At 40.8% G+C, this 27128-nt stretch overlaps 1 protein-coding gene across 1 annotated transcript; it reads left to right on the forward strand.

Annotated features, from left to right (window-relative positions):
- Positions 1-26525, forward strand: ptprc (protein tyrosine phosphatase receptor type C). Its single transcript, XM_024004356.1, is given in 35 exon segments — positions 1-306; positions 9349-9372; positions 9622-9750; positions 10082-10144; positions 10288-10416; positions 10509-10793; positions 11046-11075; positions 11190-11426; positions 11695-11940; positions 12144-12266; positions 14295-14420; positions 14598-14744; positions 14931-15086; positions 16295-16506; positions 17214-17274; positions 17503-17611; positions 17858-17892; positions 18128-18237; positions 18472-18562; positions 18912-18988; positions 19159-19195; positions 19365-19462; positions 19661-19786; positions 20444-20601; positions 20744-20760; positions 20763-20786; positions 20789-20877; positions 21758-21907; positions 22116-22206; positions 22588-22721; positions 23038-23172; positions 23395-23517; positions 24025-24191; positions 25073-25208; positions 25487-26525. Coding segments are annotated over 35 exon segments (4275 nt in total). The 5' UTR covers positions 1-242; the 3' UTR covers positions 25823-26525.
- The last annotated feature ends 603 nt before the right edge of the window (positions 26526-27128 follow it).

Below are 27128 nucleotides of genomic sequence, written 5' to 3' on the forward strand. Positions count from 1 at the left end.
ACATCACTTGTCGCGTAGCGCTGAGGGACCAGAGGCGAGTTTAGGGTTAGGGGAACACATTCAGGAAGCTGTGTCCACTGATAAGACCGGAGGGAAGACATACGTAAAGACAAATACACACAATTTCAACGTTTTYTTTTKTTTTGTTTTGTTGAAAATACGACGGATAAATTGTAAGCGTTTCTTTTGGCGTTACCGTTAGGACGTATGGTCTCTGGGTAGAGTGATCGTCGCTCCTGGACATGGCAGGTCTCTATGGACTGAAGATCCTGCTGCTGTGTACTGGGCTCATAGAGCTGGCCATATGTAAGTACAGTATGATACCCATGGGATGGGGCTGATGGGAGGGCTGTTATCCCTTTAATGGTGACAGGGCTGTGGAGCCTAAATTCACCAATAAAGTACATGGAATTGTTATAGAAAATGTATCCCGATGCGGTCACTCAAAGAGTGTAAGATTTGCATTTAATAAGTTTGATAAAATCTAATTTACTTGAGGCATTTTTCTACAGGCATTTCTAATGTTGACAATGGATCAATCATGTTTGAGAGAGTGATTAAAGGGCTGTGGTTCAAGCAGGATATGCTATACTTTTTTCCCCAGACCATTCAAATTGCAAATAACTTTGTTAGGTTTAACTATTAAAAGTGAGTTGGAATAGAGTAACTCTGAGATTGTCAAGTCCTTCTAAACTGTCTGGGTGGGCATCACCTGGAGGACTAGTTTTTAAAGAGGAGTCTGCTGAGTTGGTCCCCTCATGTTCCCCCTCAGAGAAAGGACACACCTGGTTAGTGATTAGTCAAATTCTTACTCTTAACTTGGTCCACTAAAATGCATTCAGTGATTGGATATATATCTAGATCAGAGACTTAACATCTAAGTAATAATCTAAAACTAATAGCTGCCTTTCACTGTGCAACAATGATACATTCAAAACCTCTTGCTCTGTGTGCAAAAGTGCACCCTTGTTTGTGTATATTTAGCATGAATCTCCAATACAAGTGAATGTTCTGAATGTAGAATGTACTTCTACCAGCTGCAGTAAGACACATAGAGTTTAGATATGGGGTTCTTTTTAGACAGATCACAGCTCAACCACTTCCGTGTTCCATTTTGAGCGGCCTGTCTGCACTTCCTGGTATAGCTATAGCTGAGATCAGGGCCTTGCCGTTCTGACACACTGGGCGAAACCAAAAAATGCACCGGCAAAACTAGAATCGCCCCAGTAAGCAAAACTAAGTTGAAAAGAGGTCTAAAATATATATTTTCCAGACGCTGAAGTTTGGTTCAATTTAGTTTCTGAATGAAAGGTGAAAAGATGTGTTTTCCACACGTTTAAAATAAATATTTTCCAGGACGTTGAAAAAAACATTTTCCAGATGTTGAAATCAGGTTAATTTCGGTTCTGAATGACAGTTGAAAATATGTATTTCCCAGATGTTGAAATCAGGCTCAGCTTTGATCCTGAATGAAAATACGTCATTTATATCCTTGATTTATTTTGAGACAAATCAAGACTAGTCCTGACTGGACAAAATCTGAACCAAACATTATTGATATAGATTTGGTCTGGACCTTACCAAAAATCAATGTCCGTGGACATGGAAGTCAGGCCGGTCCAAAAGAAGAAGTCAAAAGGCGTCGGCCCATGCTTACTGAGGTGTAGCCTACAGTATTGCCTGAAATTCTATTTTAAGAATGCCCATCTATGTGGTAACCCTACTGTTTTTAAAACACAAAATATAAGAAAAAAAGACGGCTCGTGCTTAGTGGGGTGTATCCTACCGTGCCGGCCACGATGGAATTTTATGAATGCCCGTCCATGTGGTAGGCCCACCATTTTGTAAAACAGACCGTGGCGTTGGCTTTATTAATCCTGATTCCTGTAACTAATCAATTTGGCTATTTAAGCTATGAATATCAGCTACCCAACTTTATCTGGAGTTATTGTGAGCCTATTTGCAATGTGTTTACACAGTGGGAAATGCAGAAGTATTTTATTTTTTCGCTATTGTCAGATTGTCAAAAATTTTAGGATACAAACTTGAAACCACTGATCATGACAATGAGGTGAAACTCCTGGACAACAGTTGAGATTGTCCATTCCATATTGCCCATTTTACTTTGACCTGTCCTGGTTTTAGGATATGTTGTTTGTTAACATGACAGCACAATTTTTATTTGATTGGGTGTACTTTAGTTTAGGCTATTTGATCTGGAGAAACCCGCATGATGTAAAAAGTGTCTGTCTCATTACATTGTCATCCATTTCATCTCCAGCCTGTAGGCTACAGAAAAGGCCACATACTCTTTCTACCGTATACTATGTCTGCTACGTGATTTATGTTACATCATTTTTTTGACTGAACGTTGGTGGAGTCCCGCAGCAATGCATCTCTCCAACAGCATCCTGGAGAGGCGCGCTGGGAGTGGACAAGCAAAATATTTTGTGCCCCTACCTTTGACAAAGTGGATAGTGCTTATCACAGGACGGCATCAATGCAAAACTAAAAAGCTGTCATTGTTTTGGGGGCAGAATTACGTGAGGTATTGTTGTAGGAGGTGCATCTTGGTGAGTTTAGCTCAGTAAATGACACCCTCGTCAATCTGCCTTCGTAGGCGATGGCCTACTCCTGCCTAATGAGCGCGCCGGCCGTGGCTGAGATGGAACTTAAGAAAATGCCTTGAGAAAAGCAGAAGCCTTTGAAATGAAGAAGTGGTGTTGAAATGTTCATAGAGCTGTATGATTAAAACAGTGTTTCAGGAAGGAGAGGGGGATGTGGTGAAGAGGGGGATGAGGCTTAGCAGACCGACATCTTATCTGTAAATGTAAATTATAGAGAGAGACAGAGAGAGAGCAAGGCTGTGCATAGACCTTTTTATGGGGTGCTCAAACAAAAAAAAGGACACCCCCCCAAAAAAATTAAATTTGAGCAAATATTAGAAAAAGACGGGAAAGCAGCACCATCTGAGTAAAGTGTTTTGCAAGACTATTTTGAACTGGAATAAATGCTGCACTTATTGACAATGACAATAATGACCAATACAATTCCAGTTAAAATAGAACATTTTAAGAAAGACTGTTGCCTACCATTACTATATCCATTACTATATCCATTACTTTATCCATTACTACATCCATTACTACATCCATTACTATATCCATTACTATATCCATTACTTTATCCATTACTATATCCAAACCAACTCCATTTGTTGCCATTACTATATCCAAACCAACTCCATTTGTTGCCATTATCATGTATCCCAGTGGTCTTGCTGACATTTTGACCAACAATGACCCAAAAAGGAATGGTACAAAGCTTGTAAGTCACTAGGCAGCCAAACTAGTCTCATCTGAAATTTGAAAATGGTCAATCAAATCGGCAAATGAAATATACAATGACATACTGTTTTAATAAAAAAGTCAAGGTACAATATCACATTTAAAGTCAAGGKACAATATCACATTTAAAGTCAAAGTAAAATATCACATTTAAAGTCAAAGTACAATATCACATTTAAAGTCAAAGTACAATATCACATTTAAAGTCAAAGTACAATATCACATTTAAAGTCAAAGTACAATATCACATTTAAAGTCATAGTAATGTTTTAACATCAAGGGAAAACTTGTCTTTGACTTCAATGATAAACTGAAATAGTTTCTCTTTAAAAGCAAAAGATTGCAAATGAAAGTGAATATTAAACAAAAAACTAAAAGTTCAACTCAATACATTAGGCTTTCCATGTTCTGGCAGAGATGAGTCTGTAGTAGATTGACTAACTGTATTTTATACGGATGATAAACATAGGCCAACTCTGTTTGCCAGGAAAAACTGGAGGAAATGAATCCAGTTATTTCTAGTCACTAATCAGGATATGTGCGTTCACCTTTGCGCGCCAATGCCGGTGACTAGTCATTGGTCAACAATCAAGACGTGTTTGGGTTCTGAAGCATACAGGGCATTTGGAAAGTATTCAGATCCCTTGACTTTCTCCACATTTTGTTACGTTACAGACTTATTCTACATTTTTATTGAATTTTTTATTCTCATTAATCTACGTTAATACCCCATAATGACAAGCAAAAGCAGTTTTTTTATGTTTGCAAATGTATTACAAATAAAGTATCAAATTTACATAAGTATTCAAGACTACAGTACTTTGTTGAAGCACCTTTGGCAGCGATTACAGCCTTGAGTCTTCTTTGGTATGACGCTACAAGCTTGGCACACCTGTATTTGGGGAATTTCTCCCATTCTTCTCTGCAGATCCTCTCAAGCTCTGTCAGGTTGGATGGGGAGCGTTGCTGCACAGCTATTTTCAGGTCTCTCCAGAGATGTTCAATCGGGTTCAAGTCCGGGCTCGGGCTGGGCCACTCAAGGACATTCAGAGACTTGTCCCGTAGCCACTCATGCGTTGTCTTAGCTGTGTGCTTAGGGTTGTTGTCCTGTTGGAAGGTGAACCTTCTCCCCAGTCTGAGGCCCTGAGCACTCTGGAGCAGGTTTTCATCAAGGATCTTTGTTCTTTGCTCTGTTCATCTTTCCCTCGATCCTGACTAGTCTCCCAGTCCTTGCCGCTGAAAAACATCCCCACACCATGATGCTGCCACCACCATGCTTCACCGTAGGGATGGTGCCTGGTTTCCTCTAGACGTGACGTTTGGCATTCAGGCCAAAGAGTTCAATCTTGGTATTATCAGACCAGAGAATCTTGTTTCTCATGGTCTGAGAGTCCTTTAGGTGCCTTTTGGCAAACTCCAAGCAGGCTGTCATGTGCCTTTTGTTGAGGAGTGGCTTACGTCTGGCCACTCTACCATAAAAGCCTGATTGGTGGAGTGCTGCAGAGATGTTTGTCCTTCTGGAAGGTTCTCCCATCTCCACAGAAGAAGTCTAGAGTTTTGTCAGAGTGACCATCGGGTTCTTGGTCACCTCCCTGACCAAGGTCCTTCTCCCCCTATTGCTCAGTTTAGCCGGGCWGCCAGCTCTAGGAAGAGTCTTGGTGGTTCCAAACTTCTTCCATTTAAGAATGATGGAGGCCACTGTGTTCTCGGGGACATTCAATGCTGCAGACATCTTTTGGTACCCTTCCCCAGGTCTGTGCCTCGACACAATCCTGTTTCGGAGCTCTACGGACAATTCCTTCGATCTCATGGCTTGGTTTTTTCTCTGACAAGTACATGTCAACTGTGGGACCTTATATAGACAGGTGTGTGCCTTTCCAAATCATGTCCAATCAATTTAATTTACCACAAGTGGACTCCAATCAAGTTGTAGAAACATCTAAAGCATTTTCAATAGAAAAAGGATGTGCCTGAGCTCAATTTGGAGTCTCATATCAAACGGTCTGAATACTGACGTAAATAAAGTATGTCAGTTTTTTACATTTTTATATACATTTGCAAACATTTTCAAAAACCTGTTTTTGCTTTGTCATTATGGGGTATTTTGTGTAGATTGATGAGGAAAAAAAGCAATTTAATCAATTTTATAATGCTGTAAGGTAACAGAATGTGGAAAAAGTCAAGGGGTCTGAATACTTTCCGAATGCACTGTATATATATATATAGTGCCTTCAGAAAGTATTCACACACAATACCCCATAACGTGGAATTGTGTTTTTTGAAATTTTTACAAATTAATAAAAAATGAAAAGCAGAAATGTCTTGAGTCAATAAGTAGTCAACCCATTTCTTATGGCAAGCCTAAATAAGTTAAGGAGTAACATTTGCTTCATAAGTTGCATGGAATCTCTCTGTGCAATAATAGCGTTTAACATGATCATACTCAGTGATGTGTTGTGTTGGATTTGCCCCAATTAACATGATCATACTCAGTGATGTGTTGTGTTGGNCAATTAACATGATCATACTCAGTGATGTGTTGTGTTGGATTTGCCCCAATTAACATGATCATACTCAGTGATGTGTTGTGTTGGTTTTGCCCCAAACATAACACTTTTTACTCAGGACATAAAGTACATTTTTTTGTCACTTTTTTGGCAGTTTTATTTTAATGCCTTATTGCAAACAGGATGCATGTTTTAGAATATTTGTATTCTGTATAGGCTTTCTTCTTTTCAGTCTGTCATTTAGGTTAGTATTGTGAACTACTACTTTGTTGATTCATCCTCAGTTTTCTCCCATCACATCATTAAACAAACTTTATAAAAGACACCATTGGCCTCATGGTGAAATCCCTGAGCAGTTCCCTTCCTCTCTGGCAACTATATTTGTAGTAACTGGGTGTATTGATACACCATCCAATGTGTAATTCATAACACCATGCTCAAACGGATATTCAATGTCTGCTTTTTTWAAATGGATTTACCAATAGGTGCCCTTCTTTGCGAGACATTGAAAAACCTCCCTGGTCTTTGTGATTGAATCTGTGTTTGAAATTCACTGTTCAACTGAGGGACCTTACAGATAATTGTATGTGTGGGGTACAGAGATGAGGTAGTAATTTAAAAGTCATGTTAAACACTATTATTGTACACAKAGTCCATACAACTTATTATGTGAYTTGTTTAGCACATGTTTACTCCTGAATATATTTAGGCTTGCCATAACAAAGCGGTTGAATACTCATTGAGTAAAAACATTTTAAACGTTCAATTTGTTATTCATTTGTATTTWWWAAAATATATATTCCACTTTGACATKATGGGGTATTGTGTGTAGACCACTGACTCAAAATCTCAATTTAATTCATTTTAAATTCAGGCTGTAACACAATAAAATGTGGAACAAATCAAGGGGTGTGAAAACTTTCTGAAGTCACTGTATATATATTTATATATACAGGGGTGAGAATATTTTCTGAAGAAAGTTTTCACATCATTATATTTTTTCAACATTTAGTGGTGTTTCAGCCTGAATTTAAAATGGTTTAAATGTAGATTTTGAGAGAGAGATTGGGGGAGATAGCCTTCATCACACCCCGCCTTGGCCATCTTTATCACTTTATCACACCCCACCGTGGCCATCTTTCTCACTTTATCACACCCCACCGTGGCCATCTTTATCACTTTATCACACCTCGCCTTGGCCATCTTTATCACTTTATCACACCTCGCCTTGGCCATCTTTATCACTTTATCACCCTCGCCTTGGCCATCTTATCACTTTATCACACCCCTTGGCCATCTTTATCACTTTATCACACCTCGCCTTGGCCATCTTTATCACTTTATCACACCTCGCCTTGGCCATCTTTATCACTTTATCACACCTCGCCTTGGCCATCTTTATCACACCTCGCCTTGGCCATCTTTCTCACTTAATCACACCTCGCTTGGCCATCTTTATCACTTTCACACCTCGCCTTGGCCATCTTTATCATTTATCACACCCCCTGGCCATCTTTATCACTTTATCACACCCCTTGGCCATCTTTATCACTATCACATCGCTTGGCCATCTTTATCACTTTATCACACCCCACCGTGGCCATCTTTCTCACTTTTCACACCTCGCTTGCCCATCTTATCACTTTATCACACCTCGCCTTGGCCCATCTTTATCACTTTATCACACCTCGCCTTGGCCATCTTTATCACTTTATCACACCCCACCTTGGCCATCTTTATCACTTTATCACACCTCGCCTTGGCCATCTTTATCACTTTATCACACCTCGCCTTGGCCATCTTTATCACTTTATCACACCCCACCATGGCCATCTTTATCACTTTATGACACCTCGCCTTGGCCATCTTGCCATTGATGAGAACGAGCTACCAGAACCCCCACAAGCCTCTATGCAAAGTACATAGCAACCAGCTCTCCATTATTAAGTAAACGCATAGCTTCCTCTTGATGGTCGATTTCTTTGTTGTCTCAAACGCAACTGCAAACAAGCTACACTGGATGTGTGAAGACATTTCACTTCTGCAATCAAACTTTGATAGCAGACTCACTGGTGGTAATGAACCATGGTTCTGATGTAGTTCACCCACTACCTCAGTTACATATTCACAAACTGAGAGTAACACCTTTCAATACTGAAGAGGTGTAGTAGTGTGAAAAGTAACAAAAAGAATCACCAGCCAGTCACAACAGCAGCATCTGACCAGGTTTTCATTGGGTGGGCGGACCAGTAAAATGTCAGGGCAGGGTGCACCCATCTCCCTTGGAAACACGAAAACACAGAAACCAGAGTTCAGCAACAAMAAAAAAAGCACTTCCTGAAGTCTAATTATTGTTCAAGCAGCCTCTGTCACATTCTCATTTCTGTTGTAGGTCTCTGTTAAAATGGAAAAGAAACACAATGTTATAGCAGTTTATTTTGGGTTGAATACTTCTATAGCTCTAAGTGCTTTCTTTCTGTTTCATTTTTGTGTTGTTTTGTATGAGGCCTATATAGGAAAATACTTGCAGGTCAAGTCAAACCAAAGCAAGTGTATGCTGAAACATTGTGACAACCTAATTGTATTGAAATGCGGAAGTAAACATTTTAAGTCGCTGCTTTTTACATTTTGCCTTAGAAGCTCAGGGTTTGGGTTACAGGAAATACAGTACACAGTTAACAGCACAAATCATCTCAAAGTAGACCAGACCTTAAAGGTGTAATTGGGTCTGGCACATTCCATACTTATCTCATGTGACGTAAAAAAAAGAATATATATATATATATTTAAAATGGTCAAGAGCCTTGGTGCGTTCACACCTGTGTGCATTATAGTCAAATATCATACTGTACATCTGCAGTTGTGACAAAACTGAAGATGAACGATTGCTGTTCTTAGAACAGAAAGGGGATTGGGTTCTCATCTCTGGGCTTGATGCGAAGCAGGAAACTGTGGTCGGATGCTGAAATGGAGTGTTCGCGCTGCTCCGAGTTACCATGGCTACCAGGTTATGCCACACTCACACTCGCACACAAACCACCACTGCTAACAACGCCCTTTCCTCTCCGGCTAGCTACGAGCAGTAAGGAAGTCAATTTAAACACCACAGGAGGCTGGTGCCACCTTAACTGGGGAGGACGGGTACATAGTAATGGCTGGAACGGAATGAATGGAATGGTGTCGAAACACATTAAACACAGAGCTTCCATGCGTTTGATACCATTCCATTTTCTACATTGSAGCCATTGTTCTGAGCCGTTCTTCACTCAGCAGCCTCCTGTGATATACAGGAGCCTTGGAGGAAGTTACGTGCTTGATGAATCTGACCAAATACAACGTTGGTCGATGTTTATAGCAGTTCATTTCAGATAAATAATTACTCAGATTGATGTGATGTTAGATAGTAATGTTGGCCATAAGTCCTTGATGATGACTTAAATGTGTGAATGTAAAAGTGACAATAACAAAACTATAATTTTCTTCTCATTTTTTAGGTGAAGATGATACAACTTTGACAGGTCAGTTGGTGTTAAAGTTATTCTCTAATTCATGTCTTTAASCCCCAGAATCAGTCATGATTTGTCCACATCTGAAGGTGACCATTGCATGATTGCAGGTGCTATTCACATTAATGCTCAGAGGCAGCAACAAGGTGGCCAGCTCCAAAGTTGGTCAACCTCATAGAGATCCGATGCTTCTACATTTAGCTCTATGGGGTAAAATCTTCACCTCAGCCTCTCACTCTCACTCTCACTCTCTCATCCAAGGCTCCACAGCAGCAACATCCACACCAACAATAGTAGCCATCACCAGCATACCCCCAAGCATTCCCAGCGCACCTTTAAACTCTCAGATAGCATCCAGCTCAGCCACTCCTCAACCCATAATTGACCAAGGTAAATACTACACTGGAGTGTCCAGGTGTAGGCTACCTCCGTTTACATCAGTGATATGTTTGATTTCTCTCTCTCTCTAAGCTGAAGTCAGAGTGTTAGTTGTGAAATGTCAGTTGTGGTGATTTTGAACACACTGTTTATGTCACGGAGGAAACATGGTTTGGTAAGTGCAGAATAAGAACAAGAGCATTGTAGTTTTGAGCCTCCATCAGTCAACCAATCAAACAACCTAACAACCAACTATCCACTCACTTCTCTCCTGCCTCCACTCTCATCAGAAGAAACTTGCAGCACTCACTCACCTTTACTCACCTGTCACCTTTATCCACAGACAAAAGCAACAACTCCATTCCTCTAACCACACAATCCACCAAGAAAGCAAACGACTCCACAGGTAAACCTGCTCAGCAGCATCTCTCATAGAGACATGCTGGATCTGTTGGAGAATAAGTAATACCAGGAGCTGATCACATCATGTTGTTGTTATTGTTGTTATTTACTGTGATTTCTCTCTCTAACTGAGATGATTTGTATCAGGCCCCTTACTTCCAAACACCACCACCATCACCACGACGACCCCTACCACCCGCTCACCTACACTCAGTTCGCTTACCCCCACCTCAAACATCATCACTCAGGCATCAAGCCAAGCTACCCTCTCCAACGGTAATGTATACCTCCTGCATTAACGTCTGTTAATGCTGTAAAATGTATTGTCTCTGTCTCACATCAAAAGTGTGTCGTTCTCTATTTTATAGCAACTGGCGACTCGAGCACAGGCACTTCTGACCCTGCAAGCACCCTCAACCAAACCCAGGCCTTTCCTACAAACAMCTCCACCTCTCAACCCCAGACTTTGCCTACAAACAACTCCACCTCTCAACCCCAGACTTTGCCTACAAACAACTCCACCTCTCCATCTCCATCTTTGCCTACAAACAACTCCACCTCTCCATCTCCATCTTTGCCTACAAGCACTCCACCCATCCACAACCAAACCTCACCTGCAAGCACCCTGACTTCCACTACAGCTATCCCCACAGGTTGGCCTCTCCTCCATGGGATGCTGTGTTGTGTCCATTGATAGTAGATCATGTTTCTCCTACTGTTGTGATGTTGTAATGGAATGTTGTGATGTTGTAATGGAATGTTGTGATGTTGTAATGGAATGTTGTGATGTTGTAATGGAATGTTGTGATGTTGTAATGGAATGTTGTGATGTTGTAATGGAATGTTGTGATGTTATAATGTAACGTTGTTCTCGTGGATTCTCACCTGTCTGTTCCGTCTTTCAGGCAGCCAGACTAAACCAACACAGCCAAAGTGTGAGTTCCAATTCTTTGGTTTGAGATGCAATCTAAGTCTGTGCATGATAGGGATAGTTCACCTGAATTAATAAATAAATAAACAAGGACCAATCTTTTCATTTAATATTATAGGTTCATACAGCGTCGAGCCTGTCAAATATGGCTTTCGGATTGTTTTAAAGGCCTCAAATTCCGACACATACAACATATCGTACCAGGATGAATCAGGACAAACCAATGTTTGGCATCAACTGGGGAACTCCACTGTTGAGGTGAAGTCATTGAAGCCTTGCAGTATCTATACAGTGATGAAGATTCAGCCTGAATGTGAACTCGAAGGAAACAGAACTCTGMCCACTTGGAAATTGGGTATGTCAAACACACTGAGCATTACACTGTTTGAATGATACATCAGGAATAACGCAATGTCACATGTTAGAGAGTGAATATTCAAAAAAGGTGCTCCTTGGATTCAAGACTGTCAATCATGAGAAAGAACCACAATTGAAATTCCAAAGGATTCCTATTAGTTTAGACAACCACTTAGAAGGTTATGACTGGAGATAACTGTTGTCCTATTGGTGGATGTAGAACGATTACACCTCTACATATAGCTCTGATGGTTACTCCTTTGCAGAAAAAGACGACATTGTGGAAGACATTGACTGCATACCGGGGTCTATTTGCTATTTGAGTGACTGGGATATCAGTGAAGCAACTCCGAACGGCCCTGAGAAATCCCAARTGAGATYCCACACATGCGGAGACAAATCCAAWGCGCTATGTTTTGAGCTAAGACCGGCCGACTTCTGCTCAGAAGTCAATACAACCTTTCCTCCAGAGACGTGTGCCAACTTTACCAAAACAAAACTCATCCCCGTCGGTAGGTTGGTTCTGTTATGTTGCATTCAGCCCCAGTTACAAACTGTGGTGCCATAGGGAAAATAGGGAAAGGGAAAATAAAGATTTGTCAAATTATGTTCTATTTGATCAAGTTGATGTACCTCTTTTAAAGTTTTACATAACCATAAAGTTACTATTATTGCTTTCAGATCATTATGTTTCATTGTTTAATTTCTCTAACAGAAAGTTTCCTAAATGCCAACAAAATTGTCCTGGTACGGCCTGAACGTCTTCCTGCAGAAATAAATTGGGAAAATGAGCCAGTGAATTGTAAAGGGAYTCTAGCCATTAATTACACCTGCCAGGGTAAGCAGAGAAGCATACTTCATAACACAATAATGTTTTTCAGATTTATCTACCTTTGTATTTTATTTTTATTGAACCTTTATTTAACCAGGCTAACCCATTTCCGCTTGATGCCCTGAGAACAACAACTCAAGCATGATMATTTCAATACAATTCTACAAAATTACAATTACAACATTACAAAWCAGTTACATTTCATTCAAAAGGGAACAATAGACACAAGCTATATATCAWTCAGAACAGATGCAGTCCTCATTTAACACGTTCCTCATCAGAGTCCTAAACTGACCCTCTGAGACCAGACAATCAAGTTTTAAAGTAACTTGTAGGTCATTCCAGCAGCAAGGGGCACTGTAGCTAAATACAATCTTCCCCAACTCAGAGGAGACCCGTGGAACCTCTAGAACCAGCCACTCTTGACCTTGAGTCTGATAATTACTGGATTTCATATTWAGAAGTAATGTGAGGTAGTATAGGAGTTTCTGGAGGTGCTTTATATACAAATAGTAGCCAATGTTAGGCCTTTCTGGTAGTCAGGAGGAGACTCCCAGCCAACAGAACTGTATAAAAGGCAATGATGTGTACAAAACTTTTATCCAGAGATAAAACGCAGGGCTCAGTGAAAATTGAAATGTTTTAAAACAAAGGCTGCTGCATGTACAGTGCCTTCGGAAAGTATTCAGACCCCTTGACCTTTTCCACATAAGTATTAAGTATTCAGACCCTTTGCTATGAGAATTGAGCTCAGGTTCATCYTGTTTCCATTGATCATCCTTGAGATGTTTCTACAACTTGATTGGAGTCCACCTGTGGTAAATTCAATGGAAGGGACACACCTGTCCATATAAGGTCCCAAAATTGACAGTGCATGTCAGAGTAAAAACCAAGCCATGAGATCGAAGGAATTGTTTGCAGAGCTCCGAGACAGGATGAACGGAGCAAAGTACAGAGAGATCCTTGATGAAAACCTGCTCCAGAGCGCTCAGGACCTCAGACTGGGGAGAAGGTTCACCTTCCAACAGGACAACGACCCTGAACACACAGCCAAGAGAGACATTGCAGGAGTGGCTTCGGGACAAGTCTCTGAATGTCCTTGAGTGGCCCAGCCCAAGCCCGGACTTGAACCCGATCAAACATCTCTAGAGAGACCTGAAAATAACTGTGCTGTAACACTCCCCATCCAACCTGACAGAGCTTGAGAGGATCTGCGAAGAGGAATGGGAGAAACTTCCCAAATACAGGTGTGCCAAGCTTGTAACGTCATACCCAAGAAGACTCAATGCTGTAATTGCTGCCAAAGGTGCTTCAACAAAGTACTCAGTAAAGGGTCTGAGTATTTATATAAATGTGATATTTCAGTTTCTTATTTTTAATAAATTWGCAAAAAATTCWAAAAAACAGTTTTTGCTTTGTCATTATGGGGTATTGTGTGTAGATGGATGAGGGGGGAAAACTATTTAATCCATTTCAGAAAATGTGGAAAAAGTCAAGGGGTCTGAATACTTTCCGAATGCMCTGTATGGAGATTATATCCCTGTAAATACTGGGAGAAGAGAGGCTTGAACAATCTTCCTCCCRTTTTCAAAAGTGAGGCAGGATTTATTTCTATACAGGAAGCCAATATTAATTCTGTTTTTTATTTTTTAATATGTGCTTTAAAGGCCAGCTGTCATCAATCCAAATACCTAAATACTTATAATGGGGGTACTTGCTCAATTTGGGCTCATTTAAATGTGCAGATACGCAGGTATCTTTAGGATACATTTTATAACATCATAATCTTGGTTTTGTTAACATTTAGCACTAATTTAAGGTCAGTAAGGGACTGAATGAAAACCACGCTGGTGGTTTTGAATGTCCTGCTGTGCTGAGGGGGCACGGGAATAAATAACTAATCTGCATTAATATATGTGATAAGATACTATTTATTGATTTAATATTTTCTATAGAATAGATGTATACTGTATAGTGGACAGTTCTACAAAATGGATGATTAAAATGTATGCGTTTCTTATTTCCCTCCATCAGAACAAAGCAACAACAACAATTTGAATTTGTCTCAGTTGGAACCCTTCACCAGCTACACTTGTACCGGACGTATTAACCACGGCAATAGAACAATTGAAAATACCACTTCATTTAGGATTGAGTGTGGTAAGTTCAACATTGATTTGGTACCCCTTTATTTTACAGTCCTACTACTGCTAGTATGTTCTCGAATGGCATGTTAAAATCTTTTTTTTTAAATAGCAGCCACACACAACAATTTGGTGCTGTTGAATATCACTTCAGTTTGCTTATTGGTGTAATTCCTACTGTTGTATCCTACAGATGTGGTCATAAATGTTAAGAAGAGTAAATCCCCAAATAGCTCCATCAGTCTGGAATGGGAACCGTCCACTGATAAGTGCCAACGCTCTGACCTTCTGCACCTCACATACAACTGCTGCTGTCAACATAGTACATATAATAAACATGGTAAGATACACAATCTAAATTCCTGTCTATGACCAAAACAAATATTCTACCATAAAATTAAATGGATCATTCTTCATTTCTCTTTTTCTTAATTTTCCGCTAATTATATATACGTGTATATGAAACATTAGTTGAGATAGTAAATAGAGATAGTTAATTCTACGCTTTATTCATCTCTTCTTTCAGTTCCAGTTTGCAACGAAACTAAAACACAGAAATGTGTCGTCGAGGGCCTGGATGCGTACACAAACTATACCTGCTCTATAAAGCCAGTAAAGTACAAGAATAATACCATCAACATATCTCCAACAAAACCAGAAACAATCGAGACTGCTGCTGGAGGTAGGTGCATCATACTGTATTTCATGTCATTCATAGACATTAAGAACTACATCAACTTCAAAGTCACTGCAGCAAATGTGTTATGCGTTATTGAAGAAGTCACTGCAGCCAAGATGTTGTATGCAGTTATTGAAGGAAGTCACTGCAGAAAATGTTGTTATGCAGTTATTGAAGAAGTCACTGCAGAAAATGTTTGTTATGCAGTTATTGAAGAAGTCACTGCAGCAAATGTTGTTATGCAGTTATTGAAGAAGTCACTGCAGAAAATGTTGTTATGCAGTTATTGAAGAAGTCACTGCAGAAAATGTTGTATGCCAGTTATTTGAAGAAGTCACCGCAGAAGTGTTTTATGCAGTTATTGAAGAAGTCACTGCAGAAAAGTTGTTATGCAGTTATTGAAGAAGTCACTGCAGAAAATGTTGTTATGCAGTTATTGAAGAAGTCACATGCAACGCAATGTTGTATGCAGTTATTGAAGAAATCACTGCATTAAATGGCAGCTATGCAGTGATTGAAGAAGTCACTGCATTAAATGGCAGCTGTGCAGTATTGAAGAAGATCACTGCATTAAATGGCAGCTATGCAGTTATTGAAGAAGTCACTGCGAAAATGTTGTTATCAGTTATTGAGTCACTGCATAAATGGCAGCTATGCAGTATTGAAGAAGTCACTGCATTAAATGGCAGCTATGCAGTTATTGAAGAAGTCACTGCAAAATGTTGTTATGCAGTTATTGAAGAAGTCACTGCATTAAATGCAGCTATGCAGTTATTGAAGAAGTCACTGCATTAAATGGCAGCTATGCAGTTATTGAAGAAGTCACTGCATTAAATGGCAGCTATGCAGTTATTGAAGAATTCCACTGCATTAAATGGCAGCTGTGCAATTATTGAAGAAGTCACTGCATTAAATGCAGCTACAGTTATTGAGAAGTCACTGCATTAAATGGCAGCTGTGCCATTATTGAAGAAGTCACTGCATTAAATGGCCAGCTATGTCAGTTATTGAAGAAGTCACTGCAATTGAAATGGCAGCTATGCAGTTATTGAAGAAGTCATTGCATTAAAATGCAGCTATGTCTCCTAACATGTTGCAGTGATCTGGGACAAAGTCATAGAGTATGATATGTACATGAGATCGCTACATGCAATCTGTTGGTGAACAGGATGACCATAATGTAATCTGTGGCCTGTGTTTGTGTTCAACAGTGCCTGATATGGTGGTCATCCAGACTGTGACTTTGACTCAGAATAATGCTTTTACCATTAAATGTACGCAATCAGAGCCAAAGAAGTGGAGGGGAAAGGGAATGTTGTACATTGCAACGATCACTGCGTCTGGTCTTCATAAGACACGAAAAAATACAACGTGCAGTTTTACATTTGAGGACCTCAGCTATTTAACAACCTACACAGTTCAGGTACGTTATTCAACATTCATACAGTAAAACCTAATGTATTGACTGTGCTGTAATATATTGTTGCGTTAGATACTGCTGAATGAAACGCTCTATGTACTGTATGTAGATGAGTTAAACAGAAGATGTAGAAATGGTGTTTCACCACTATGTCTCTCGGGTAAAGTGTTCACATAGTCAGGATGATCATTAAAGAGAGTATTGGCTTGATTAGAGTTCCTGTTGACCCAGGCTTGATTAGAGTTCCTGTTGACCCAGGCTTGAATAGAGTTCCTGTTAACCCAGGCTTGATTAGAGTTCCTGTTAACCCAGGCTTGATTAGAGTGCGTTCCTGTAAACCCAGGCTTGATTAGAGTTCCTGTTAACCCAGGCTTGATTAGAGTTCCTGTTAACCCAGGCTTGATTAGAGTTCCTGTTAACCCAGGCTTGATTAGAGTTCCTGTTAAACCAGGCTTGATTAGAGTTCCTGTTAACCCAGGCTTGATTAGAGTNGTTAACCCAGGCTTGATTAGAGTTCCTGTTAACCCAGGCTTGATTAGAGTTCCTGTTAACCCAGGCTTGATTAGAGTTCCTGTTAACCCAGGCTTTATTAGAGTGCGTTCCTGTTAACCCAGGCTTGATTAGAGTGTGTTCCTGTTAACCCAGTGGGTTTGTGGGGACCAGGAACTATTGTGGTGGATGGATCATATATGAATGTCTCCTTTTTTCAGATCGTTACATACAATGGGAAACACACGAGTGAAGCATTAACCAATCACATTACTACTCTCTGTGAGTATTCAGTGTATTCAGAATTCAGTGTATTCAGTGTATTCAGTGTGTTCAGCATTCAGTGTATTCAGTGTATTCAGTGTATTCAGTGTATTCAGCATTCAGTGTATTCAGTGTGTTCAGCATTCAGTGTATTCAGTGTATTCAGCATTCAGTGTTGACATTAAATTGTTGAGTAAATGTCCCTTTACCATGTTGTAATGGGAAACACTTATCATCTGTTTTCAGACAATGACAAAGCTGTGATTGGATTCCTTGTGTTCCTCATCGTCCTGACGTCTCTGGCTCTCCTCTTCGTTCTCTACAAGATCTACATCCTGCAGCGCAAGAAGTCCAAGTGAGTATTTAGTCAGTCCCAGTCTGGCAGGAAGTCTCCAAACGCTACAGTAGGCTTACAGATGACCTTCACGTTGTATTTGAAGAGGTAGCTGTGTACGTAGTMGCTTCGTTAGATCCATTCTAGTTTGGCTATTTGGTGCTGTAGATTATACTGTAGAGGATGGTATTCAACCGTACAGTAGATCTGCTATCTTCTCCTTTTTGGTAAGAAAGAGAGTCTCTGATATTACTGTTTGTTCCACAGCGACAATGATGAACAGATTGAGCTGATTCAGCCAAGTAAGTGACTATTTCCTCAAATTTGATCCGACTGAGACGCTCTTCACCATCTACTTTAAGTGCATAGAGACACACTCTTGCTGAACTCCATCAATTGAATGAGTAGATGTCCTAGGACTGTTGCAAGACTATAGACTCGTCTACCCTTTGAACTCTCTCCATTAAAACCTTTCAAAAATATACAATCGCTTCCTGTTCCTGTACGTGGGGGTTGTCACTGATTGGTRTTTCCTAGGTGATGAGGAGAACCTGCTGAACGTGGAGCCAATCGGATCTGAGGTGCTTCTGGACGCCTACAAGAGGAAAATCGCCGACGAGGGACGTCTTTTCCTTCAGGAGTTTCAGGTGAATGTTAGAATCCCACTACCCCTTGACCAATCAGCAGTCTTAGCCACTTAGGAAAAGACACAAACAAAGGAAGGTTAGAAATCAAATGGTAAATTACTCTGGATTTACTGTTTCTTTCGTGATGTGTTGAGTCTATTTCTAGGGCAGATACTTACTGTATGTTTCCCAGACACCTAACCTCAGCTCCAGTGATTCCACCATTCAACTCACAGATCCCATCTCTCCCTACAGAGCATCCCCAGGATCTTCAGCCGCAACTCGGTCAGAGAGGCCAAGAAGTCCTGCAACCAGCCCAAGAACCGCTACGTGGACATCCTCCCATGTAAGTGGTCCTATGTGAACCACTTGGCTGTCCAAGGCAGAAACACATTATCCTATATGAACACTGCTGTCCCAAAGGCAGAACACATGATCCTATATGAACACTGCTGTCCCAAGGCAGAACACATTATCCATTGAACAACTGCTGTCCCAAGGGCAGAACACATTATCCTATATGAACACTGCTGTCCCAAAGCAGAACACATTATCCTATATGAACACTGCTGTCCCAAAGCAGAACACATTATCCTATATGAACACTGCTGTCCCAAGGCAGAACACATTATCCTATGTGAACACTGCTCCTCTCAGATCAGTGATGATATTTCCTTATGTCTCGGTCCAATCAGACGACTACAACCGTGTCCAGCTGACCACTGGTAATGGAGAGACTGGCTGTGACTACATCAACGCCAGCTTCATYGACGTAAGGAACACTTGTTTGGTTATTCTCTTTTAACAGTCCTCATGTTATCTCATAATTTACCTACATGGTAAAATAGTAAATATATAGTGATTACAATACATAGTCATTAGTAATGATAGCAACTTATTTTGTACCTATTGTGCGCTGTGCTAAATTGTCTTTCATTACAGGGTTTCAAGGAGTCTAAGAAGTACATCGCAGCTCAAGGTAAAGTGCTGTTTTTACTGTAGAGGATGATTATCTTTACACACTGAATCGTGTTGTGTTGGCCTTGCGTCTTTATTCTGCTGTGTGTGTGTGTGTGTGTGTGTGTGTGTGTGTGTGTGTGTGTGTGTGTGTGTGTGTGTGTGTGTGTGTGTGTGTGTGTGTGTTGTAGGTCCCAAGGAAGAGACAGTGGGGGATTTCTGGAGGATGGTTTGGGAGCAACAGTCCTCTATCATCGTCATGGTAACACGTTGTGAGGAGAGTAACAGGGTAAGCAAATAACAGTAAAACTGTTCTGTTTAAACGCTTAACACGCTTGTGTGCATGTTGCTTGGGTTTGCAAAGCAGAGCTTCCTTTCGATTACACCCACGGCTAGCTCAAACCAGAACAACAGGAAAAGACAGCTCGTCCTCTGAAGATATTTTCCTATGACATTTAACTGTTTCTGTGTTGTTTTTCCCCTGTAGAACAAGTGCGCCCAGTACTGGCCGTCTCCTGAAAGAGAGGTGGAGATCTTTGAGGAGTTTGTTGTGAAGCTGAACAGAGAAGAGCACTGTCCCGATTACATCATCCGTCACCTCAGCTTGACCAACGTGAGTCAATATTCACAGGGTTAATACAGCGATATCTGTTATTTTAAAATACACAAACACGGTAGTTAATCTCTTGATAAAGATACTCTGTCACAACTGACAAAAATATACTAAAATTATAGATCAAAGTCACTGAATGTCTGATTAGTTTTAAGATACAAATGGTATGAAGTTGGCTGGTCAACCCATGCACCTCTATACAGGTGTAGGATCTTGATTTGATCACCCTGTTGTTGCAGGAAATGCAAACTTGTATTTGAGGTTTAAAAAGGCTTTTAAAGTTTGTAATTTCCACTTTAAAATGTCAGACTTAATTTGCACGAACAAAAAAATACACCAACCCCTACAAAAATGTCCATTAATTATATTCCACACAATAATTCACATTTCCTGTTGCTGCAGGATTATTTTCCTGCTGTGAGAAACTGGTCAAATTAAGATCCTACACCTGTATGTATGTATGTATGTATGTTGTGTGTTGTGTGTTGTGTTGGTGTCTTGTTGTGTTGTGTGTGTGTCTGGTGTGTGTGTGTGTGTGTTGTGTGTGTGGTGTGTGTGTGTGTGTGTGTGTGTGTGTGTGTGTGTGTGTGTGGTGTGTGTGTGTGTGTGTGTGTGTGTGTGTGTGTGTGTGTGTGTGTGTGTGTGGTTGTGTGTTAGAAGAGGGAGAAGAGTGCAGAGAGGGAGGTGACCCACATCCAGTTCACCAGCTGGCCAGACCACGGTGTGCCAGGAGAGCCACACCTCCTGCTGAAGCTGAGGCGACGCGTCAACGCCTTCAAGAACCTCTTCAGTGGACCCATAGTCATCCACTGCAGGTTAGAGATTCTACTTTACATTTTTTGTACTTCTTTTATTCAAAATGTGTATTTTTTTTCTATACTGTTGGGGTTTTTGTCCAGAATGAGATTATTTGTGTTAAAGTGATTGTTTCATAATTTGACCATACTACTGTTGCAGTGCTGGAGTGGGGAGAACAGCACTTACATGGGCATCGATGCCATGATGAGGGGCTGGAGGCTGAGGGCAGAGTGGACATCTACGGATACGTGGTTAAGCTCCGGCGCCAGAGATGCCTCATGGTTCAGGTGGAGGTAAGTTGTCATCACATCAGACTATGAGTTTCTATCCATCAGACTATGAGATCTGTGTGTATTAACGTGTATATTAATAACCTGTGTGTATTATTAAGTATTAATGTGTGTTTTTACCGGTGTGTATTATTAAGTATTAATGTGTGTATTATTAAGTATTAACTTTATATTAACATGTGTGTATTATTAAGGTAATTAATGTGTGTTTTTTACCTGTGTGTTTATTTAAGTATTAACGTGTGTTTTAAACCTGTGTGTATTATTAAGTATTAACGTGTGTTTTAACCTGTGTGTATTATTTAAGTATTAATGTGTGTATTATTAAGTATTAACTTGTGTTTTTACCTGTGGTATTATTAAGTATTAACGTGTGGTTTAACCTGTGTGTATTATTAAGTATTAATGTGTGTATTTAACATGTGTGTATTATTAAGTTATTAATGGGTGTATTAACGTGTGTATTATTAAACGTATCCAATGTGTGTATTAAACCTGTGTGTATTATTAAGTATTAATGTGTGTAGTTAACATGTGGTATCTATAAGTATTCAGTGTGTGTGTATTAACCTGTGTGTATTATTAAGTATTCATGTTGTGTATTAACCTGTGTGTATTATTAAGTATTAGTTGTGTATTAAACATGTGTTATTATTAAGTATTAAGTGTGTGTATTAACATGTGTGTATTATTAAGTTATTGATGTTCGTGTATTAACCCGCTGTATGTGTATTAACATGTGTGTATTATTAAGTATTAAGGTGTGTATTAACCTGTTTGTATTATTAAGTATTAAGTTGTGTATTAACATGTGTGTATTATTAAGTATTAAGGTGTGTATTATTAAGTATTAACATGTGTATTAACCTGTTTGTCCGGTCAGGCTCAGTACATCCTGATCCATCAGGCTCTGATAGAACACAACCAGTTTGGAGAGACAGAGATCTCCCTGGCAGAGCTGCACCCAACACTGGGCACGCTCAAACAGAGAGACCCCGGTAACGAGCCTACTCTGTTGGAGGCAGAGTTCCAGGTCAGTTTAGCTTATTCACATATTCCTTCTGTTATTACTTCCGGTGCCTTCATCTATTACTTCCTGTCCCTTCATCCATTCTTGCTTCCCTCTGTCATTTCTTCCCTTCTTCCCATCCACTGTTCCATTCCCGTCTTTCCTATGTAATAAAAGTGTTATCAGAGTACGTCTTACTCAACTAGTTTTCTCTGACCGTTCTGTGATGTAGAGACTTCCACGGTACAAGAACTGGCGGACATTCAACACGGGGATCAACGAGGAGAACAAGAAGAAAAATCGCTCCTCTTCTGTTATTCCATGTGAGTACAGCGTTCAGCCAGATCCAGATCCAGTATCATTTGTTGATAATAATCATAATAATAATAACAATAATACATTTAAGTTTAGTTCTATTAATTGTCCAAAAGAATGGCCCGCTTTCTCACTCTATATTTCCATAAAATCTTCACAAAATGTCTTACTATGTCATTCCCAAACATTCTATGAATTTATGAAAACGTGAAAATGACCATATTTTTTAAAAGATGTCATTCTTCCTTGGGGTGTATATGAACTGAATTTAATACGATTTCATGTTGCTAAAACGCTGTCAGTTTCACTTTAAGAATTCTTCCTTGAAGAGTTCCTCAGATAAGTTTCACTTCCTAAAACTGACTGGTATTTGAATCAATTCCAATCAGACGACTATAACAGGGTTCTGGTGAAGCTAGAGGATGAGAGCAGCAATGACCAGGACGATGATGACGATGATGATGCCTCTTCTGATGAAGAGGATGAGGAGTCCACCAAATACATCAACGCCACACAGATAGATGTACATACCACATTTTACATTTTAGAAACGTTAAGTAATTTAACAAACACAAGATTATGGATGTGAGACAAAGGGATCTCACTCAAAAGGATTTTCACCCGTTAGCATTATTATGAGTTGCATTATAATAAATATGTGTTAAATCTAACTGAAACTAGGGGCAGGATTCAATCAGATCACACTTTGTCAGACCGCATTCACGGTAAAAGCTGCATATGATGGCTCAATAGGTAATTACCTTCAAATGGCGCATAGCCGACAAAGCAAAATGGGATTGAATCCTGTGAATCATTTAAAGTATGTTCATCTCAATCAGGGTTACTGGTGTCAGAGGAGTCTGATAGCAGCCCAGGGCCCTCTGGCCGACACCACAGGAGACTTCTGGCAGATGGTCTTCCAGAAGAAGGTCGAAACCATCGTCATGCTGTCAGACCTCACAGAGGGAGACCAGGTGGGTCCCACAACGGAAGGGTTGGGGGGGGGGGGGGGGGGTGGGGGGGGGGGGGGGGGGGGGTTGGGTGGGGGGGGGGGGGGGGGGGGGGGGTGGGGGGGGGGGTGGGTGGGGGGGGGGGTGGGGGGGTTATACCGAACCTCTGTTATACAGCAGTGCTATTCTAATGCATTGTGTGGATGTATTGTTTGAGTGAGTCGGTGTTTCTCTCTGCGTGCGTAGGAGTTCTGCTCAGCGTACTGGGGAGATGAGAAGAAAACCTTCAGGGAAATCGAGGTGGAGTTGAAGGCCACAGAAACCCTCCCAGCGTACACCACTCGCAGTATCCAAATCCGTCACCCTAAGGTAGGGAATGTCTAGGGCTSTTCCCACGTACGTCAGACAATGAGATAACTCTTCTCCAACTTAAAAAAAAAAATCTCTTCATTAAGAACTTAAGTAAATTAAATGTGTTTGTGTCAACTTTGTCACTGTTTTAATATTGATCGTTGAATCCAAGAAAGACCATGGAAAATATTATGAAAGGTAAATAAAGTGAACCTGAACTCGACTTGGTGTAACCCATATACTGTATTACCTCAATTACCTCATCTACCTCAATTACCTTGTACCCCTGGACATTGACTCAGTACTGTTACTCCTTGTATGTAGCCTCGTTATTATTTGTGTTGTGTTACTATTTCCTTTTTTATTTAGCAAATAATTGTCTTACTTTTCTTTAAAACTCTGCACTGTTGGGAATGGGCTCTTAAGTAAGCTTTTCACTGTAATGTCTACACCTGTTGTATTCGACGCATGTGACCAATAAAATGTGATTTGAAGAAGAAACAAACAAACATCCTGTCCCTACAGAGGAAAGACAGTCGGCAGGTGAAACAGTACCAGTTCCTGAAGTGGGCGGGACGAGAACTCCCAGAGAAGCCTCAGGATTTGACAGACATGATCAAGAACATCAAGCAGACCTGTGGCTATGGCAACAGCAAGGCAGAGAGGATCCTGCCTGTTGTGGTCCACTGCAAGTGAGTCACAGTCTCAGAGCCCTTCTAGCCATTGTTTACATGTCTGCCTACTCTTGGAGGCATCTGGACTTGTAAGATGAGTCAAACCCCTACTCTTTACTGAGTCAATGCCCTACTCTTTACTGAGTCAATCCCTACTCTTTACTGAGTCAATGCCCTACTCTTTACTGAGTCAATGCCCTACTCTTTACTGAGTCAATCCCCTACTCTTTACTGAGTCAATCCCCTACTCTTTACTGAGTCAATCCCCTACTCCTTTTACTAGTCAATGCCCTACTCTTTTACTGAGTCAATGCCCTACTCTTTATACTGAGTCAATCCCCTACTCTTTTACTGAGTCAATCCCCTACTCTTTTACTGAGTCAATGCCCTACTCTTACTGCAGTCAATCCCTACTCTTACTGAGTCAATCCCCTACTCTTTACTGAGTCAATCCCTACTCTTTACTGAGTCAATCCCCTACTCTTTACTGAGTCAATGCCTCCTAGTCAATCTACTCTACTTGAGTCAATCCCCTACTCTTTACTGAGTCAAGCCCTACTCTTTACGAGTCAATCCCCTACTCTTTACTGAGTCAATCCCCTACTCTTTACTGAGTCAATCCCCTACTCTTTACTGAGTCAATGCCCTACTCTTACTGAGTCAATGCCCTACTCTTTACTGAGTCAAAAAGCCCTACTCTTACTGGAGTCAAGACCCCTACTCTTTACTGAGTTCAAACCCCTACTCTTACTGAGCATCACCTACTCTTTACTGAGTCAAACCCCTACTCTTTACTGAGTCAATCCCTACTCTTTACTGAGTCAATCCCCTACTCTTTACTGAGTCAATGCCCTRCTCTTTACTGAGTCAATGTCCTCCATCCCTCTTTCCTCTCTCAGTGATGGCTCGTCTCGCTCTGGGATCTTCTGTGCGTTGTGGAACATCATGGACAGTGCTGAGACAGAGAAACTGGTAGACGTGTTCCAGGTGGCCAAGGCTCTGCGCAAGGAGAGGCAAGGCATGATCCACAGCCTGGTAAGTAGGACACACATTGGCCTACTGTACCCTGGTCTGAAGAAATACTGTTGCACATTTCCACATTGTATTGTGTGTATGATGTACAAGGTCGTAAATGGGTCAAATGCAAAATGCAGTAGGACTATCTATTGGTTTGTTTTCAAGGTATCTTATCATCTAGTTCAGCCACTGTCTCAATGAGGATTGTCCCTAGAAGGGTGAGTGTTGGTATGGTTCTCTCTCTCACCGCTGTCTGTCTGTCCGTATGTCTGTCTCTGTGTTTGTCACCCTGTCAGGAGCAGTACCAGTTTCTGTATGACGCCGTGGAGGGATCGTTTCCTATTCAGAACGGGGAAGTGAAGCAGCCAGCCACCGCCCCAGCTGCAGCAGCTGACTCCATCCAGGTCGTCAACGAGACCAAGGCTGAGCAGCCTGCCAGCGCTACCACAGCCACCCAGCAGGGGGCAGAGGTGGTGAAGGAGGCGATAGAGAGCACTCCCTTAGTGGCAGGGAAAGAAGCAGGTGCTGCAGCAGAGGGCAATGAGGATGAGGCTAAAGAGCCAGGTAGCCCTACAGAGAAAACCCCTCTGGAGGGGGCTAGTAACGGCCCCGCTGTCACCCTGGAGGTGTGACAGAACCTATATAAAGACGCTTGAATGGGATATTAGTACTTCAGTGCCTTTTACAGTGTTAGTGTTCAGTGGTCAGTAGAGGGATATAGGAGAGTTGGTACTTGGTTTAATTACTCCTTGAATGTATTATACATGTAAAGCTTTCATTTGAAGTTAACATGTGTTTTGAAATTGATTTTTATAGCTTTATTTCTGTAAAATTATGACTTGGCGTATTTTCAGGTTCAAACTAAGGGCTTTTTTTTCAATCCGTATCGCGGAAATTCAGCAAAAAAGCCAAACTACATTTTTGTAAGGAAATATTCCTGTTTTGGCAGAGACGGCATTCACGGTAATATGTCGGCTCAATTGGAAAGGACCTTTACATTTCGATCACGAAATCTGTAACGCTTCAGCGATATGGTTTGAATAGAGCCCTAAATACATATTGGGGGTAGGGTAAACTGTGTTAGAAATTGCAAAAATGTGTGCTATTTTGACAAGCAAAGTAAATGGCAAACTTTGCACTACATTGCTGTTTTCAAACTACAGATTTCTTTTTCTTTTAGCTTTTTAGTATATATTGATAAATAGTTAAGTGGAGGCTGTCATTTTAATATTCGATTAGCTATTTTCTGTACTATCTTAAGCGTAAATCAAACCCGTATATTAATTTAGAATAAGCAGTACTTTTGTTCTGAAATAAAGGAGTGTCAAAAACGTTTCACAGTGAATTCAAAATGTTCTAAAGAGTTTTAGGCTGCTGCCCCTCAGCTGTTKGTACACCATGTCCACCTCCTTCCTCTTGCTGTGAAAAGACAGTGAGCAGTTGGCCTGACGCTTTGATCAGAAGAAAAATATTTACTGCGGCGCGCTGAGCGTTGATTGTAAAATCACGTTGGACAGCAGTATCTGCTAACTGACAGAGCAAATTTGTAAACTGGCTCAAACYAAGTAGCCTAAGCCATTTAAACCACTTCGTTCTATAGATTCGCTGGTGAATTTAATGGTATACGTTTTGATTCCAAACGTGGACATCTATGTGATGTAACTGTGGCTCAGTTGGTAGAGCATGGCGCTTGCAACGCCAGGGTTGTGGGTTCATTCCCCACGGGGGGACCAGGATGAATATGTATGAACTTTCCAATTTGTAAGTCGCTCTGGATAAGAGCGTCTGCTAAATGACGTAAATGTATTAGGGTGGATAAACCCAGTGTTTCTTCAAACTGCAATACTCCGGCCAGACACAAGGTGTCGCCCAAGTACAGGACACTTCCTTGGATGAGTAGACAGCAGCCACTTGTCAGCTTTCCACGGTATGTAATCG

This window comes from Salvelinus sp. IW2-2015, linkage group LG16 (genome assembly GCF_002910315.2).
Source record: "Salvelinus sp. IW2-2015 linkage group LG16, ASM291031v2, whole genome shotgun sequence".
Lineage (NCBI taxonomy): Eukaryota > Metazoa > Chordata > Actinopteri > Salmoniformes > Salmonidae > Salvelinus > Salvelinus sp. IW2-2015.